Source organism: Simochromis diagramma, unplaced genomic scaffold, assembly GCF_900408965.1.
Source record: "Simochromis diagramma unplaced genomic scaffold, fSimDia1.1 OVJJ01000603.1, whole genome shotgun sequence".
In the NCBI taxonomy this organism is placed as follows: domain Eukaryota; kingdom Metazoa; phylum Chordata; class Actinopteri; order Cichliformes; family Cichlidae; genus Simochromis; species Simochromis diagramma.
Window position 1 is genome coordinate 11,303,006 of NW_024387414.1, and position 18,933 is coordinate 11,321,938.

Here is an 18,933-nt window from a genome sequence, read left to right on the forward strand (position 1 = left end):
GAACGAGCAAGTGAAAGAGAGAGACAGAGAGATATCGATAGCGAGTTTTGAGATGTGAGGGATTTGTGAGGTTTAGTGTGGAGTGTGTAGTTAGTCTGTTATGTAGTCGTTGTTTTGTTTTGTGTGTCAGTGAGGGCACTAATGACTGTGACAAACCACTAACCTACTGATCGGAAGGTTAGTGGTTCGATCCCTGGCTCCTCCAGTCTGTATGTCAAGTATCCTTGGGCAAGATACTAACCCCAAGTTGCTCTCCGATGCAACATCGGAGTCTGAATGTGTATGAATGTAGTTAGGAAGCACGCAGAAGTCTAGAAGAAAGTGCATGTGTGACTGGGTGAATGTGGAATGTTGTACTTGCTTTGAGTACTCCAGGAGAGTAGAAAAGCGCTATATAAGAATCAGTCCATTTACAAAGGCAGATTGCAATGCAAATGCTGTCTCCAGGTGGAAAAGAGGTGTGATACACCTCCTGTTGTCAGGCCTGCAGGTTTATTGCTGTGGTGTTCTCCTCTGTCTTGTGGCAGACAAATATTTTTTTTTTTTTTTTTTTTTTTTTTACTGGCACAAATAATTTGTGGGGCATCTTATTAAGACACCTGATTGTTCTCTCATTTTCATTATAGTAATATTTTTAAATGGTTGTACAAAAAAACAAACAAAAAACAAACAAAAACAACAAAAAAAAAACACCAGGTGTATTTGCTGCATTTGTTGATAAATAGTTGTATGTGTTTACAAAATGTAAGTTTTCAAAATGTACAATTTATATTAGCATTTAAAGTTATAAAAATAATTTACTCAACACGTCTGTGGTTTTTACAGTTAAAAAAACAAAACAAAAACAAAAAAACACTACTAGGATTTTATGTTTGGTTTTTTTTATGTTTTATTCATGTCTCTAATCATCTGGCGTTTGCTAAAAATCTGACATGGAAGAGCAATTTTACCTTTCAGAACAACAACCCAAGCACTGTGTGAAATGTACAGGTTATAGGTCATATTAAAGGTGGGAAAAACCTGTGAAATATATACTGGCTTATTTTTTTTCCCCACAACAGCAACTTACATTTTAACAAGAATACGCTAAAATTCTTGTTAAAGAATTTAACACACACAAACGCACACACAGAACTGGGGTTGTTGTGCACTTCACCTATAGGAAGACTTTGTTCACTTAAAAGTCACAAATTAAAAATCAGAAAGCTACAGACAAGAACATGAAATACAATTCGTTTTTTTTATTTAATATAAGGCAACGAAAGAAATCACATCTTACAAACAGGTTACACACAAACCCTAGTTATCAAAATAGCTACAAGTAATTTAAAGCCCAAACCCATTCCCAATGATGTAACAACTGCCAAGCTGAATATTATAAAGTGCGTTCTTATTCTCAATCATCACCAAGGCAAAGTTGTCATTATGTTTTTCTCAAAGTGAACCTGACAGAACTTTCAGGCGCTAAGCATGTGTTTTTAATCACTTTAATATCTCAGTTGCATCTACACAGCATTCATTTACCTTTCACATCAATCAAAATGTACTGCTTGAAGGATCATTTGATCAATAACATGTGTTCCCTTGCTTTGCAAATGTAATATTAAATTGAGATTTTAAAAAAGACAAAGAAGAGAGTCCATATTCAACACTGTAAGTCAGCATCTTTCGCCGTCTACGGATCGGTCAGTTCTTTTCTCTAAAGAAAAGGAAAGACATGTTAATGTTTACTTTAATCTTTTAGTTTAGTAAGAAAGGCAGACTCATAGGCAGCATTTGAATTTATAATGCAAGCTGGCATATATGATTTGTTCTACTAATAACAAACAACAGAGATAATGCATTCAAAAATTCATGCCACAGCTCTCCCACGTCAACTGCAAGCAAAATCATGCAAAGGGCAACATGAACACATTGGGAACTGCATGAAGGATCGGGCAGTTATTAAATCCTGTCCATTGAAAAAAAGCTGGAATGAGCAGAGAGTGGAAAAGGAAACAAAAAAGGACAAAAACAAACAAACAAAAAACTAAAAAAAAAAAAAACTAAAAAAAAAAAAAAAAAAAAAAAGGAAATAAGTTAATGTCATTCCAGGGCCAAAGCTTTTAGACAAGTCCACTTTATCATATCACTGCGAGTCACTTTAGACACATCAAAGATTATTTTCAGTCAACTGGAGACACCTAATGGCTAAAATGGTGTATTATTTCACACTCAAACTTCTGTCCTAAAATGTATTTGAATTTTAAAAGAGTTAATATGTAGTTTGTCTTTAAATATCAAACTGACCCTGGAAATCAGGAGTTAAAATGTCAAAACAAAGGGTGATAAAGAAGCTGATAAGAGACAATAAGGCACTGCAGTAAGTGACATTAATGACAGGAGCGTTGCAGGGGAGAGGTCTGGGGTTTGGAGGGAAGCACACCTGGCAGCAAAGGTTCCCTGGATGAGTCCAAGACCTGGTGAAAATGAAGCCAGGTCAGAATTGTCTCTCTTTTACAGTTTGTGCGTGTCTCACTCTCATGGACATACGTACACACACGCGCCCACACATTCACCCAGCCTTGCCAGAGTGTTACAAGTTTAATGTTTTGTGATGACTTTGAATGTCTGGATGGCAATGTGAGAACCACAGATATTTTCATATTGGCTGCATGGATTTCCCTAAACCTTTCAAACATAATAAGCCTCTCTCGTGTGAGAAATAAATTTCAAGTTATATTTTTGACTGATGGCTGTCTTTGTATCATAAAGGCAATCTCAGAACTAAAGGTATCGTTTAGATGCTTGGTTTTATTCTTTTGATTTAACAAGCTCAAACATTAAACAAACGATAAAACCAGTTCCTAACATCCTTGAACCCTGCTGAGTTGCTTCTATATTTAGTGATTGCATGGTCCCGTCTATCACAAGCAACAATCATCTTATAAGCAACAATCAGCTTAGATAAGCTACAATCGGCTTATCTATCAGATTTGTTATCATTTTATGTGCCATGCCATATGCTTGGGTCAGTTGATCAACAGCTTTTAATAGTTCAAAGAAGGAGACTGGTTTTCACTGTAAAAACGATCCATTTAAGACCAAGGAGTCAACCTCATTAAGTACTCAAATCTCAACTAAAAACACACTTGGTTTCATTATCCTTTCCAGTTTAACTGGTGTATTTCTTCTGTTCCTTCAAAAGCAGGCTTAATTTATTCTTGCTCTCCAACATTTCATTAATTTTGATTCTACTGTCATTCTTTTTAATTCTCTGTTTATTATGTATTTCTCAGTATATTGTAAATACTTTTTGCTTGGTACACCATCTCCAGCTGTTACAGATTCTAGTCAGAATGAACCTTAAAGTTGGATCAGAACTGCTGGACATGTGGTTTATCTAGTCTAATATCACTGAGATTAACAGGAGAGGTAGCTGAATAACACTGCTACAGTATTCTGCAAATTTCCAAGTGACATGTCTGGAAAACAGAATTTATAGACATCATGTCCATTTTCTAGTTGCTTTTCCAATTCAGGGTCACCAAATGGTTGGAGCCTGTTCATGGTGAGGGACGGGGAACAGCTTGGAGAGTTCTATCACAGGGCTAAAACATAAGGACAGAAACATTTACACTCATATCTACAAATATGCCCAACTTAGATTTAACCTAATATGCATGTTTTTTGGATTGTATATTAGGTCAGAGTTTACAGAAATCCATGCAAAGATAATCATCATTGTTTTCACATTTACCATCATTTAAGCCAGCAGCCGTTCCAGTTAAAACCCATTCTCAGTCACAATGGGGGTCACATATTTTTAAGGTCAGGAAACAGTTAGACAACAGGGAAAATAGCCTGGAATAAACAGCATTCTTTGAGGCCAGCATGCAATTCAATATAATATAAGCACTTTTTTTGAACAGCCTTTTTTCCACAGCTGACTTGTATATGAACCGCTGACAGGTAAATTGGAAATGATGCATGCTATGGAACTCCAGCTAACAGCAAACAAGATTTTTCTGTTTGTTTTAAAACAGCTACCAGTCAAGAAAAACTCGCTCTGCAAGAATCCAGCAAGCAAACAGTCAAGTTTTCTTCCAAGAACTCCAGCTAACACAGGAACACATAGGAAAACTAACAAGTGATCTTTCCCTTTTCCTCCTTTTTTAACGGATTGTCATTTCATTATGGTAAACAAAGACAGCCTACAACTAAAGCATGTCAGGATTTCCATATTAGTAAGGTAAATTATTAATAATCACGTAGTCTATGACTACACTTCTTATTCCGTCCTCTGGATTTAAAAAGAGCAAACTGTTGACAGATTTTTTTTTTTTTTTTTAATGAACCGGTATTGACAGTCAAATATGACAGCTACAAGAGGAATGACGTTTTTTGGAATAATAGAAAAACACCAATACAATTCTCCCTCTCCTCCTCTCACCTGGTATGTGGTTCCAGCCCAGAACTGCTTCATCTCCCCCCTGCAGCCTGCCACCACAGCAGAAGTTATCACAGTGAAGGGCACTAAGTAGAGCAGAGCAGGCTGTCCCATTCCTGACAGCAACATCACGATGAATGTCAGTATCATTCCCAGGAAATAGGCTAAAAAGAAATATGAAGAAGGAAAGAGATATGGTAAACTTAAAGCTTACACCTGGCTTTATATGGCAGCCTTTCAGTTGACAAGTGTAAAAAGAGACTCAGTAAAAAGCTAATTCAGTGCACTTGTAAATAAAACTTTATTACTACATCAGCTAATAAACCTCAAAGACTAAAAAGTAAAACTGCAGCTAAATACAAGTGAACCCTTTGAAAGTACAGAGAATTGAACTTGCAGGTCATAAAAATGGTAACAAACAAAATGATGCATAAAAGCTATATTCATGTATTCAATAGTAAAACTAGGTAGTTATCAACAGTTCAAGCTGGAAAAAGTTGTGCTAACGACTTGTCTTTGACTCATGTGCTCCAATTAAGAAGATGACATTTGAAGTAAGGGTTGTAATTTTTTTTTTTTTTTTTTTTTTTAAATAAAGTTATCCTTGAGAGATTACTCGGTTTGAATTATACTTCAATGTCAACAATGTTCAAAAGATAAATTACAGAGATGTAATGAGCTGGAAAAGCCTGTAAAGTATTTCTAAAGGCCTTCTATTCCACTTATCCAGTTCAGGGGCTGGAGGGCTGGAGACCCGACACATAGTCAGTTTGCTGTGGGGCTCATGCTCAAATTCACACCACGACCAATTTAGGATCATCATTCGCCTAAAATCATATCTTCAGACTGTGGGATGAAGATTGCAAAAGTCCACTTTTAGACAATGCTCTGTGGCCAACTATTGAACCATTTTAAGCTAAAAAAATAAAAATAAATAAATAAATAAATAAATAAATCTTGTTTGGAGGTACAAGGCATTGCACACCAACACGTAAATGTCATCCAAGCTGCAGAACACGGTGGAAGGAACATCACGGTCTGTTTGCAAGTGTTCTTATAAAATACTTCGTCAGTGCAGCAACACAATAAATTATGTTTGGTATGCCAATTTTAAAGAGGAAGGAGAGAGAAGAACATGATGAGTATACCAACAGGACTTTGGATTTGAGCAAGGTTGTCACTGACTCTGTTGAGAACAAGGTCAGTAAGATGCAGTGGTATTGGGTGAGTCTGGGCTTTTTGTAAACATTATTGAAAAAACATTACCACTTAAATGTTGGAAATATGCATTCACACAGTCCCATTATCATGCTATTAAATATTATAGATTACTGCTATGCAATATTATTTTTTGTTTTGTGCGCTTATATGTATGTATAACAAAGAGATAACAGAGACCAAGTGAATGAGGTAGTGTGTTTGCATTGGTACAACACAGCATTAAAAAGCCAGGAAAAAAAAAAAAAACAAAGGGAAAAAAAACCAAACATTTTGCAATTCTGAGAATTTCTGATGGAGACCGTTGTGACTGAAAGAGGTTCTACAAGTCATGTAAGTCGAGAGTTCACTCGCCTTTTCCAGCCTGCACTGTGAATGATTTCTCAGTTTGTGTAATAAAGACATGAAATGTACAAATGTTCTCATGTTATCAGTTAAGTCATGTTGACATAGATGAAGATCAGACCACATTTTATGAGTAATAAAACTAAAAAGAGCTCATAAGCGTTTGCGTGACATTGCATGAAGTTCAATATGAAGAACGTGAGTTCAGTCCTGGCAGTCAATACAAATGACTGATCATATGCAATATGATAAGAAAATAAGAAAAGAAAAGAAATAGTGTACGTTTAAACCAGCAATTCACTCAAACAGATCGGGGTTGGGCAAAAATCAAACCCCGATCTGAATATTTTCCCCCTTTTCACAAAATTCAATGACTTTACACAAGACATTGTGTGTGTGTGTTTGTTTGTTTTTTAAATCCATGAAAATTAATGACAGACCCAACAAAATGATAACAGATGTGTGATACCTATGCAGCAACTGACGAAGTAGACTTTCCTCTTGCTCTTGATCCAAACATCAAACCTGCTGCAGTAGGCAACCAAAAGACCTGTGGGTCCAACAACAATGCAGGGTGAGAGCCACTCATCATTACACATACATCATCCAGTATGAAATCCTGTATGTATGGGTTAGTGACTCATTCATTTCCCCCCCCTATTTACAGTTAATGGTGTAAAGAGACTAACCGAAGACATATGAAATCTAAAGAAGAGTCTGGCTAAACTCAAACCACGGACTCTGCATTTATTGAGTAAGCACCCTAACATTTTGCTATCAAGTTGCAATTTTAAATTAGTTTTCCTATTTTGTTCTTTGTGTTTTTGAATCAAAGAAATAGACTAGCAAAAAAACAACCTTTATTTGTATTAAAAACAAAATCTAACACATTGTTAAGAATTGCTTCATATGTCTAACTAATGTTTGTACACAGAAATGCTCACACATATAAGCAGTGGTGTAAAGGTGAACCGTGAGAGCGTCTATATCCTTACCTGGGACAATGATGTCGCCGTAACCCAGGATGGAGAACTGCATCATACACAGGTTCTGAGCCCAGGCTAAGAGACGCGGGACACGCATCACCACAGGAAGCTGAGAAAATGAAGCATTACAGATGCTAAAAATGACAAAAATGCCAACAGCAGAAATCTTGTTCAGTGTCTTTGTGTTCCACCTAATCTGACGGCCGTCCCTTAGCTTTACTTGAATCCAACCTATAGCAGGTACACTTTTCTACACTGCTGTAGATTACTTTGCATATTTTCTGATACACAGACATTTCCAGCTAAATCTTTCATTTCCATATTTCAGAATCCATCCGGTCTGCGTAGACATAAGAACGAAGCTCTAAACAAAAGGACTGCTATCATTTATTGTTGTCTGTATTGTGTTTTTGTAATACCTGAACTGAACTTCTTAAATCTTACCTCCCACTTTTATTTTTTCCACAATAAGATCGAGAACAAGCAAACCCACTCAGGAATTTAGTAAAATAAAAAATGAAAACCAAAGAAAAAAAAAAGTTAGTCACCATGTGTGTAGGCAATTTTTACACAAATCAATAAGAATACAAAACAATTTGTCTCAAGGAGTATGAAAATAATGCATTCCTGATTAATTAATGAGCTGTAAAACTGCCGCTCTAATCTTTCTTAAGCAATATTGCTGGAAAATGTGGTAACTTATAAGCACCCATCACCATGCACCTTTTTTATTAATATCCTGTAACAAAAACATGCGTGTGCACATAACTAGCTCACAACATTACTTGCTGCAAACAAACAAAAAAAACCCCACATCTTTCTCGTGCCAAAAAGATATTTTTAATCATATTAGTTTCTTCTTAACCACCTTCTGGACATGCATGACAGACATGCATATTGATACACGTATACAAACCTTTTATCATTTTAACATATGTATATATGTACACATTTTAACATATGTACACATTTACCCAATCAAAACGTAAAATTAGTTCTTTCACAGACTAAAACATCAACCGCCACCGTACCTCTCTACCCACCTCAGCTATCATTACAACAAAAACAAAACCAAACAAAAAAGGAAAAAGTAGTGGATGGGTAACAAGTCAAGCCTTACTTTCTCAGAGGGAGGCTGGGGTTCAGCGGGGATCTCCACACCTTGTGTCTAAGACAGAACCCGCCCAACCCCAGTGCACAGTTAGTCTATTGTTCCCCTCAGGGCATCTACAACAAGCAGTCCATGTCAGCTGGGTTGTTAATGAAGCCATAACAAACGTGTAAGGGAGTTCCACCAAGCCCATCTTATAGTGCTCCGTTTGTGACTCTGGTAAAGAGTGATTTTTTTTTTTTTAAACCCACTTCCTGAACCCAAATTTATACAAGTGAATCTGAGTATTAAAAGAAGAGTTACAATGCAGATTAGTTTGTCCATTAGACATAAAATGTTGCCTTAATTACCGGGTAGGCTGTGAATTTTTATGTATACAGTAGTGTGAAAAGTCTTGAGTTAGCCCTCATGTTTTTATATTTTGCTAGGAAAATGAAAAAATATGGTTGAAGTGATTCCATGATGGTTGAACCAAGACTCTTAGGCTTCTTGAACAAGACAAAAAGCTTTTCTTTGGGTATTGGCTGCCTTTTCTTTTGTTCATTGTTAAGATGATCCCACATTACCTCAATAATTTTGAGGTCTGGGCTCTGGGGACACCAATCGATGACTAATAGTGTTCCACTGTGTGTTTTTTCTATCCAGGTGTGCTTTTACTGTGTTGGAAGTGTGTTTGCTGGGATCATTCTCGTGCTGAAATATGAAGCTGCTCCAGCCCCAAACTCTGACAGAAACTCTGCTGCCTTTTACAGATGGCTGCAGACATTCACTATTGTCCCTCCCTCCTGACCTCCTTTGTACATTTTGATCATTTGGATTTAACACCCAATGGGACCTGTTGCCACTGATTTTCAGTCCAGCACTTGTGAATTTGGCATACCTCAGCTTCGTCTCATTTTCTCCTGTTTCTTAAGAATTGCTTCTAGACAGTTACTGTATCTGATGAGGGTAGATATTTTTAGTCTGTTACTTCTTCTTTTCTTCTCTACTTGTTCAGCTTCCTTAATTTTTTTAAGGACGCTCTGCACACCATGCTAAGATATGGTTTTTAGCCAATAACTTTACTTCCAACAGCCTTTTTTCTAAGCTGTCTGTTAAGCGTAGACACAGAGGTTCATCTTTTTTTTAGCCTTGAATTATTCATCGGTCAGTGTTAAGTAGCCTAATAAACATTCCCCTGAAAACGAGTGAAAAAAATCAGCCAATGGCCAAAGAAAAACTTTGGCAGACCTTTAGAAACCCTGGAGAATTTTTGCTCAAGACCAGTTTAAAAGACAAGTCTGGCTCCATGGATGGGAAATATAAAAAAAATAAAATTCTAAGTGACCTTCTAGTCTTTATGGCGTGCGCGCGCGGGGGGGGGGCTGTTTGAAGAAATTCTCTCATAATGTGAAAGATTTTGCATTCACATCAGTACAGTCAGACTTGGATATGGATAAAGCCAGCTGTGAAGAAAAAAATTGGTTTTTTTTCCAAATTAACAATAGCCCTAAAAACAGTTTGGTGGAGTTCCCCTTCAAGATGGGAAACAATGCAGGAAGCTTACCTTCTCTCCAGATGCATCTGGGCCCAGGGCAACCTGCACCATGATGCTTACTCCATTCTGTGGCAAAGGGGGAGATGCCAAGCATTCATATCAAATTACTTAATGAAAACGAAATAACATCATACTAAAACACCAGAGCAAAATATCCTCAGTTAGAAAGGCCCTCAGAGAGTGCAAAAGCTAATGCCTCATCTCATGTTGTCTAAGCGATCTAGATCTAAACCAAAATTTAGACAGAGTGTACTCACACTAGACATAGTTGCCTCGCCTGAGCACGACTGTTATACATCCCCACTCCCCTTATGGCTTGTGCTCATATAAACCGGAGTAAACTTCAGTTTGTTTCGCTCACCCTCTTTCGTAGACTCTTGCTGTTGAAAAGCACTCCTGCAGAGCATCAGTTTGTCATTGAGGAAAAAGTGAAAATCTATGCTCAGGCCTGTGGACCACTCACACTACTGTGCTCAAGCATTCCTGAACCGTAAAGATTCACTTATCTATATCCAGGCATGGCATCCAGTGATCTAACTAGTACAACTAGACTTTGCCTCAATTCAGTACAGCTGAAATTCACAGCTCCTTCTGCCTCAGATCAGATCCACAATAGAATTTCACAGAGGTAGTCAAACTAAATAAATGTAAGTCATTTTTAAGTGTTCTTATGGCTGCCAATGTTATATATAAACCTTATGGCTACTTCTTTGCCTGAGACGATTCTATTCTGACGTTTTAAATGTTTTAGCTCTGACGTTTTTAGATGTTTCTGCATCTGACTTTTTTATATGTATAAACTTATTTTGTGGAATTTCTTGTTTGTTTTATTAGTAAACTTTTGGCTTTCTCAGCTTATACGCTCCTGGTTAAATAAAGGTTCAACTATAAGAATGTATTATTCCCTTTTCCATGCCACACATCTACATTAATTTTTATTAAATTAGGGTGATATTTTTGTAGTTTGTGCACAAACTTGCTAATAGACAAAAACATCCAAGGTGTACATATCAATTTGTGTGCAGGGTTCACTTCATATTAAAAAATAATAACTAATTCAGTGTATAACTAATATTTGATGAGTGGATTCTCAAATGTGTCAGACCTTGAGGCAATAAGAGCAGCAAATGCAGAGAAATAGCAAAAACTTCATTTTTAAAAAAAATCAATAACAACATTACTGCTTTAGCAACAAGATACAGATAAAAAACAAAAATAAAGATAAACATACCTTAGTGAAGAAAGGAGTGATGAAAACAAAGAAGACATCATATACAAGCAGGAGGCTCAGAAGAATCACACAGATCTTCGAGACATTGGAAAGAAAAAATTATCACCAACTACATGGCTCAAAACTCCATGTGAGGAAATCTGCTAGAAGCTTTGAGAGTGTGATAACATTTTTAATCAAATATCAAAGACTGGAAAAAAACAAAAATTCTTAGGAATGGAGCACTGCCTGACATTCTTACAGGAAGTGTTGATAAATATGAACAAATATATATTTGTATAAATAGAACAACTACAGTGCAAGTATTCATTGTACAAGAAAAAATACCTTGAAATTGGACAGTGAAATTGTCTTCATGAAGTTGAGGCAGAAAGCAATGCCAAGGAGGTCCTGCAGAATCCAGATCCATCTGCAAGACATAAAGACCTCTTTGACTTTAGGGTTTTCATTACTTTAAATGTAGCTATTTCAGGATAAACTGTCTCATAAACATTGTTACAATTTTCTGGGTAATTTTAACCTACAGTGTTGTAGAAATTCACCACCACAGTGGTGTAACCATGTCTGAAAACTGACAGGACTGTGAATGTGTACCTGTCTTCATTTCTGTACACTCCCCAGACCACAGAAATGCTAATGCACACAGCAGCCAACAAGAGAGACCTCACTGAAAAGTTCCAATTCCGGACAGAGAACCTGGAAAAAGACACAGAGCCACATTTAGGTAGAAACAAAGAAACAAAAACAAAACAAGTAAAATTCTTGCACACATTCACCGAGACGCTGATGTTTGTTTGAAGCTTTTCAAGCTTTAAACCACTGGTCTTTTTAATATAAAAACAGAAAAAAAAAAGTTTTTTAAATGTTAGTAACACATCAAAAATCAGACCTTTACTATCCACGAATCACTTGGATCTTGCAGTACTTAATTTCCCCCTTCTGCCTAGATTATTTTACCTCACCATTTGTGTGAACCACTCACTCAACGACAGCATCCCCCCTCTGTGACTTCTGGAGAAATTCACAATTCATTTTTAACTTTTACATGGCTAAGCTCCTCATTTTACTGACCTACCGTACATTCAACCAATTTGCTATACGTTAATTTTTATCTTTTCGTCACTTTAACGCAGTAATTTCCCCAGGTTTTTCAATACAAACAAAATAATATCTCACTCAAAATTAGTCGCCAGGAACTAGTCAATAGTAAAAACTCTTTCTAAAGGTCTGATATCTATTTAATGTTTTAACTACAATGATGTGGTGTATATTTAATGTGGTTCCAAAGTTTGAGGCTCATACCTTAAAGTGCCGCAACCGATTTTGTCCATCACTGCATCAAAACAGCTATAGAGCGCAGAGGCAGATGCCAGGCAGAAGATAACAATAATGACGTAAACTGGAGAAAAATAAATAAATAGATCATATCACCAAAACTCGAGGTAAAATTACTCTGTTAAACAACCAGGAACTGATTTAAAAAAAACAAAAAACAACAACAAAACCCTAACCGAGAACTTTGTAGAAGAAGTACATGAGGACGAGCATCCCGCACATCAAGGCAACAAAGATAACCACTTTGAGAGGAGAGTACAGTGAAAGCTCTCCACTGTCTGCTTTGCTTTCTCCTCCTCCTCCTCCTCCTCCTCCTCCTCCAGATGCACCGCTATTCAACCGTTCCCTGAAACACACAAACAAAAAAAAAACCCCTCTTTGAACTGTGTTTGAATTAGAAGAAACAAAACAACATCAGGCAGAATGAAATGTGAAGCAATGCAATACATATGATCTCAGCAAGAGTACATTTAAATGTCACTTGCTCACATCATTATCACCAATTGACATTACACAGTTAATGATATTTTGACTGCATATGAAAAAAATATATATAAATCAATGTGTTTTCTGCTATGTTTGGTTTATTTTTTTTAATGAGACATCATTACAGACACGAGTTTTCAGCTCACAGCTGTATAATACTGAAAAATCTCACCTCTCACACGCCCCGCTCCAGTAGCCGCCCAAAACAACTGTGCCAATGGAAATCAGCAGGATGACTGCAATGCTTGGATCGATCTTTGTGGAAGGTGGAGCATACAGCTTCACCTGCATCTCATTCCCGAAGACCTGAGGACGCGTGCAAAGAGTTAAAAATGGTCATCAGATTCAAACAAGACATATTAAAGGATTTATTAAAAATAAAAAGTTCTCTGACCTGCCAAGCTTCCAGGAAATCCCTGTACCTCATGAGAGCGAGAGAAATATTGACCTTTGCGTACTCCGACTCGTTGGCTGATGGGATTATCTGAAGACATTTTTATAAATATTATCAGTGATTTGGGAATGTTTCAAGTATAATAGAGCAACAATAAAACAAACAAAAAACACTTCGAGATGAGACTTTTTTTAATAAATTGACTCTAGATCAATTAAAATGCATAGAATTTAATTTTTTGTGAGGTGGTAGAAGTATCAGTTTTACCGCTTGCTTTTGTTGTGAAAGTGTTCGTGCAGGGACAGAAGTACAGGGCAGATGTGTATGCACTCTTTATGATTTGGTGGATTGGCGATCACCGATCACAGGATGCAACACTGGCATATATTTTTCAATAAAGCAATACTGGGTAAGCTTACAGTTTACTTCTTCTGTTACTAGTCACCTTGGACATTTGCAGGAAGATCTAAACATAAATATACTGTTGCCACACAGCAAGAAGGTCCTGAGTTCAATTCCACCATCAGGCCGGGGTCTTTCTGTGTGGAGTTTGCATGTTCTCCCCGTGTTTGCGTGGGTTCTCTCCAGCTACTCTGGCTTCCTCCCACAGTCCAAAGACATGCAGCTTGTGGGGATAGGTTAATTGTTTAATCCAAATTGCCCATAGGTGGGAATGTGCGAGTGAATGTGAGTGCGAATGGTTGTCTGTCCCTGTGTGTTGGCCCTACGACAGACTGGCGACCTGTCCAGGGTATACCCCGCCTCTCGCCCTATGACAGCTGGGATAGGCTCCAGCGCCCCTGAAAAGGATAAGCGGAAGCGAATGGATGGATGGATCTATTGTTAAATATGAAAGGATTATAAGGTATTTAGTAAAGGAGACAGGGCTGTTCTTCTTGTTTTTACACTGTATTTTTTACATATTTTAAATTTGTATGGGTGCAAACTTGGGCAGGTCCTGCGTGTGAAAGGGATTAGATCTCACTGGGAGCTCCTGATTAAATGAATGTTAATAAAATTTGACTTCAGTTAAATTTAAGTGAACAACACATGTATGCTCTTGGGTGTCGGCCGTGTAACAGCAACTCTAATATGAGGTATCTGTTTGTGAAGACATAAAGCAGATTCATGTCATAATTTAAAAGTAATCAATAAAATTTCCAATTGTCTAGTTAACAGATGAATGAATTACAATGACACCAAACTATTTCACAAGGCAATAAAGCATTTTTAGATGGAAATCCCCACAGAAACACCACATCTGTATCATTTCCTGAATCACGCCTTTGTCTATCGCACTTCTCTGATCACCCAAAAGCAGCAAAGAGGAAATAATAACTAACCATAAAAAAAAATTAAAGGAACATCTCAAATCAGCTTAATCAAGCTAACATCTTACCAGCGTTTTATTGCTGGCAATGAGCAAAGCCATCGCTCCAAGTCCCTGAGCGATAAGGGCCTTCTGGCTGAAATCACAGTTGCCCCTCATCACCACCAGAGCCTTGCCCATTACTGAAGATGCATTGATCCCTGAGCTGTCACACAGCAGAGAGGAAGTCATATTCACCAACTGGTACTCCATCTGAAAAAGTCCATTAACACTTACAGTAAGACAGTGTTTGGAAAGGTGTCACAACCAAAAGAGCTGTAAAATAGAAAAACTTACTGCAGAATTCAGTGACTGTGCCAGTGGGGTCCAAGAGTGATTGTGAACAATGCAGAACTCCCTCTCAGTATCTCCATTTGAAATATGCGAGATCGCTTCCTGGCCATTTATCTATTGAGAAAGAAATAGTACCCCTTTGATACACTACATATGGAAAATATCTGAACCCAGCCCTGCTTTGACAGTAAAATGTTATCTATGTTCAACACACTTAAGGCTCATTGAGTACCTTGTCATAAATCATTCACACTGAGCCAAGGGACAAATACAAATAATTACAAAATATGGTATAAAATGGTATCAAAATCACATTATGCTCTGAACTATTCATAAGTGCAATAATCTATTTTTTTATAAAGAGTACTTCAAGCATTTGCCCACACAGATGCATTTGGAGAGTTAAGAACAACAAATTTTTTCCCCCAGCTAATGGATCTTGTTCATCACTTTCCCATTTCCCAACAAACAAAAACAAAACCCATCAATGCTTACATCATCTGTGTTGAGATCTACAACCTACTAGATGATACTATAAATCTGCTAATGCTTATTGGGTTGGTTTATGCTACAGCATCCTATTAATGAAATAGGATAATTAATTAAAAGTAACTAGGTAAATTCCAACACTATCACCATCAAATCTCAACAACAACAGCCCAACAGCCCATGTATGTTAGGATATACAAATATTTTAATATTATATAGGACACATGACTGAAGGAAAACTTGCCAGCTTTTCTTGTAAATCTGCCACTTTTCCTCTTATGAAGTTTCCAGTTTAATTCTCATATTTTCTGTTCTCCCCCCCCCCCCCAAAAAAAATTTCTGTCCTTTTTCCCATAAATTTGACATTTATCAGAAAGTTTTTTTCCTCATACATTTTACATTATTTTCTCATAAATTTAGCTCATACATTGGGGCATAGATCTCATGATTTTTTTTCCTTTAAAAGTTTTATACATTTTTTTTTTAAAGAGGGGGGACTTGGATTTTAGCCCAGCCACTTATTAATCACTTTATTTTATTATTTATTATTTTATCATCGCTGTCACAGTAATCCGTAAACTTTATTTTGTACTCTCAAAGTTAGATATCTCAAAGTTTCATGCCACTTGTCAGCTTTAGTATAGAGTCCCACATGAACACCCGCGCTGTGATCTGCTCACCCAAACGTAAACACTTCCTTGTTGGTGACGTCGCGGAAATCACCGTCTTCAAGTTCCATGGTTTCGGTAAAATTAGATTAAAACGGCCAGCACAGTTATATCTATCTTCATTTCAGCTTTCTTTAAAACAACCTTACCCTAACAGCAGAGCAGTAAAACAGTTTTCCGTGTCGTAGCGCACTGAGGCTAACTGGAATGAACACGAGAGCTAACAATTAACCCCAGTTTGAACGGTTGTATTACAAGAAAACACAATCCCTGAGATAGAGACTAACACTGTCTGCCGACTACATGCTCAACATTTATTCAAAACGTTAACAGCTGACCGTTTTTTTCGTCGGTAAGTTTGGCTATCAGGCCCGTCAACAGCTAGTTATCAACATTCACCAACTTACCTCCGACGCTAAACAAAGGAGCGACAAAAATACGACTGCGACAGTTCCTTCCATCTTGTTACCACTCGTTTTTACCTATCCAGACAACATGAAATCACTTCTTTACGGCACGACGACACTTTCTACCCCATAAGCTGTTCCATCATGGCTGTGGTTTAGCTGGCTAGTAGTTGCCGGGGGACTTCCTGTATCGGCTTGTGACATAAACCTGCTGAGCCGCGAGTTTCTGTTTCACCCCAAAGCGTCAGAACAACAACACATATGGCACACGCACACACACTCCTCGTACTAACCACGATTTTAGCACCGTGTAACTTTGGAGACGTTTAAGTTAAGTTTCTTTCACTTAAATAATAAGTGACAGATAAATTATAATGGCCAGTGTTTAAAACAGAGCTCTAATTCTTTCAAAGTTAAGAAAAGAAAACTTTCTTCTTCTATTTTTACCAGATATTTTCTCATAAATGTGACATAGTTTCTCATCAATTTGCTTTTGTTTTCTTATTAATATGCAATTACCCTTTCCTTGTACCCAGCTTTTTTTTAAACTTATAAATATGCCATTTTTAAAATGAATTTGTCCTCTTTCTTCTCATAAATTGGCATTTTTTTTCTTGTAATCTTGCATTCTTCTACATAAATTAGCATATTTTTTCAGATTTGTCTGGCAAATTGGCTTTTTTCATTTTTCATATTTTAAAAATTTCTCACAATTATGGGTTTTTTTTGTTGTAAATTTGACAATTGTTTTCTTGTAAAATTGCCTCTTTGTTTTTACTGTAACCAAAGGCAAAGAAAAACTGCAGTCAATTTATGTCCAAAGCACCTGTTTCCTGGGTTTTATTAGATATCAACAGAACCACAGGGTTCAGTGCTAGGACCACTTCTGTTTACATTATACATGCTTCCCCTAGGCAGCATCATTAGAAAACATAGCATACATTTTCACTGCTATGCAGATGGCACGCAGCTCTATCCACGAAGCCAGGTAACACACACCAATTAGTTAAACTGCAGGAATGTCTTAAAGACAAATAGACCTGGATGGCCGCTAACTTTCTGCTTCTTAATTCAGATAAAACTGAAGTTATTGTACTCTGCCCTGAAAATCTTAGAAATATGGTATCTAACCAGATTCTTACTCTGGATGGCATTACCTTGGTCTCCAGTAATGCTGTGAGGAACCTTGGAGTCATTTTTGACCAGGACATGTCCTTCAATGCACATATTAAACAAATATGTAAGACTGCTTTCTTCCATTTGCGCAACATCTCTAAAGTTAGAAATATCCTGTCTCAGAGTGACGCTGATAAACTAGTTCATGCATTTATTACTTCCAGGCTGGACGACTGTAATTCATTATTATCAGGATGTCCTAAAAACTCGCTGAAAAGCCTTCAGCTAATCCAAAATGCTGCAGCAAGAGTCCTGACAGGGACTAGAAAGAGAGAGCATATTTCTCCTGTTTTGGCTTCCCTTCATTGGCTTCCTGTTAAATCCAGAATTTAATTCAAAATCCTGCTCCTCACATACAAGGTCTTAAATAATCAGGCCCCATCTTATCTTAATGACCTTGTAGTACCATATCACCCTATTAGAGCACTTCGCTCTCGCACTGCAGGCCTACTTGTTGTTCCTAGAGTATTTAAAAGTAGAATAGGAGGGAGAGCCTTCAGTTTTCAGGCCCCTCTTCTGTGGAACCAGCTTCCAGTTTGGATTCGGGAGACAGAGACTATCTCTACTTTCAAGATTAGGCTTAAAACGTTCCTTTTTGCTGAAGCATATAGTTAGGGCTGGACCAGGTGACCCTGAATCCTCCCTTAGTTATGCTGCAATAGACGTAGACTGCCGGGGATTCCCATGATGCATTGAGTTTTTCCTTTCCAGTCACCTTTCTCACTCCGTATGTGTTAATAGACCTCTCTGCATTGAATCATATCTGTTATTAATCTCTGTCTCTCTTCCACAGCATGTCTTTATCCTGTCTTCCTTCTCTCACCCCAACCGGTCGCAGCAGATGGCCCCGCCCCTCCCTGAGCCTGGTTCTGCTGGAGGTTTCTTCCTGTTAAAAGGGAGTTTTTCCTTCCCACTGTCGCCAAAATGCTTGCTCATAGGGGGTCATATGATTGTTGGGTTTTTCTCTGTACCTATGAAGTGCCTTGAGGCGACTTTTGTTGTGATTTGGCGCTATATAAATAAAATTGAATTGAATTGAAGTTGGACTAAGATCAGGCTCTAGTACCAGTTTGCACCTCAAGAATGAGTCAGTGTGATTTTTTATTTAAATAGGAATTTAATTTCATCCCAGCTGAAAAGTTTCAGCATTAGGTGATATCATTGTATCACTATAGTTATACTCTAAAGCTGCAGTTTGGTTCCATAATGTTTTGATGTATTCATCCTTTTGGTTGCTCTCATTTATTTTCAGCCCAGTAAACTAATAGTTATAGCTGATGGCAGTGTGTTTGAAGTTAAATCTAAAGGTTTTCTTCAAAACGTCCTTCTTTTTGGGGACCGGATATGCAATTTGTAAATTGTTCTTATTCTTAGAGTCAGAAAGGAGGATTATTTAACTTGCGTTCATTAGCTAACATCTTATCAGTCTCAAGTCTTTGGCCACTGATCATGCAGTCA

The 18,933-nt window shown here is 37.4% G+C and overlaps 1 protein-coding gene across 3 annotated transcripts; it reads right to left on the reverse strand.

The window, feature by feature from the left end:
• Window positions 1-1,221: 1,221 nt before the first annotated feature.
• On the reverse strand, window positions 1,222-16,516 carry zgc:123258 (uncharacterized protein LOC641502 homolog). 3 transcript variants are annotated; one of them, XM_040011309.1, is made up of 17 exons: window positions 16,300-16,515; window positions 14,739-14,849; window positions 14,472-14,654; window positions 13,073-13,162; window positions 12,851-12,984; window positions 12,369-12,538; window positions 12,160-12,256; window positions 11,452-11,553; window positions 11,185-11,266; window positions 10,858-10,932; window positions 9,636-9,692; window positions 8,099-8,146; window positions 6,988-7,087; window positions 6,462-6,542; window positions 4,433-4,593; window positions 2,426-2,459; window positions 1,222-1,699 (listed from the first exon to the last, which is right to left on the reverse strand). In XM_040011309.1, exons 1-17 carry the CDS (start codon window positions 16,351-16,353, stop codon window positions 1,659-1,661), a joined length of 1,620 nt encoding a protein of 539 aa, XP_039867243.1. In that variant the 5' UTR covers window positions 16,354-16,515; the 3' UTR covers window positions 1,222-1,658. The 3 variants fall into 3 exon arrangements, with proteins under 3 accessions (XP_039867243.1, XP_039867245.1, XP_039867246.1); XM_040011311.1 differs by lacking the exon at window positions 8,099-8,146 and having other exon boundaries at window positions 16,300-16,516; XM_040011312.1 differs by lacking the exon at window positions 2,426-2,459 and having other exon boundaries at window positions 16,300-16,516.
• Between the last annotated feature and the right edge of the window lie 2,417 nt (window positions 16,517-18,933).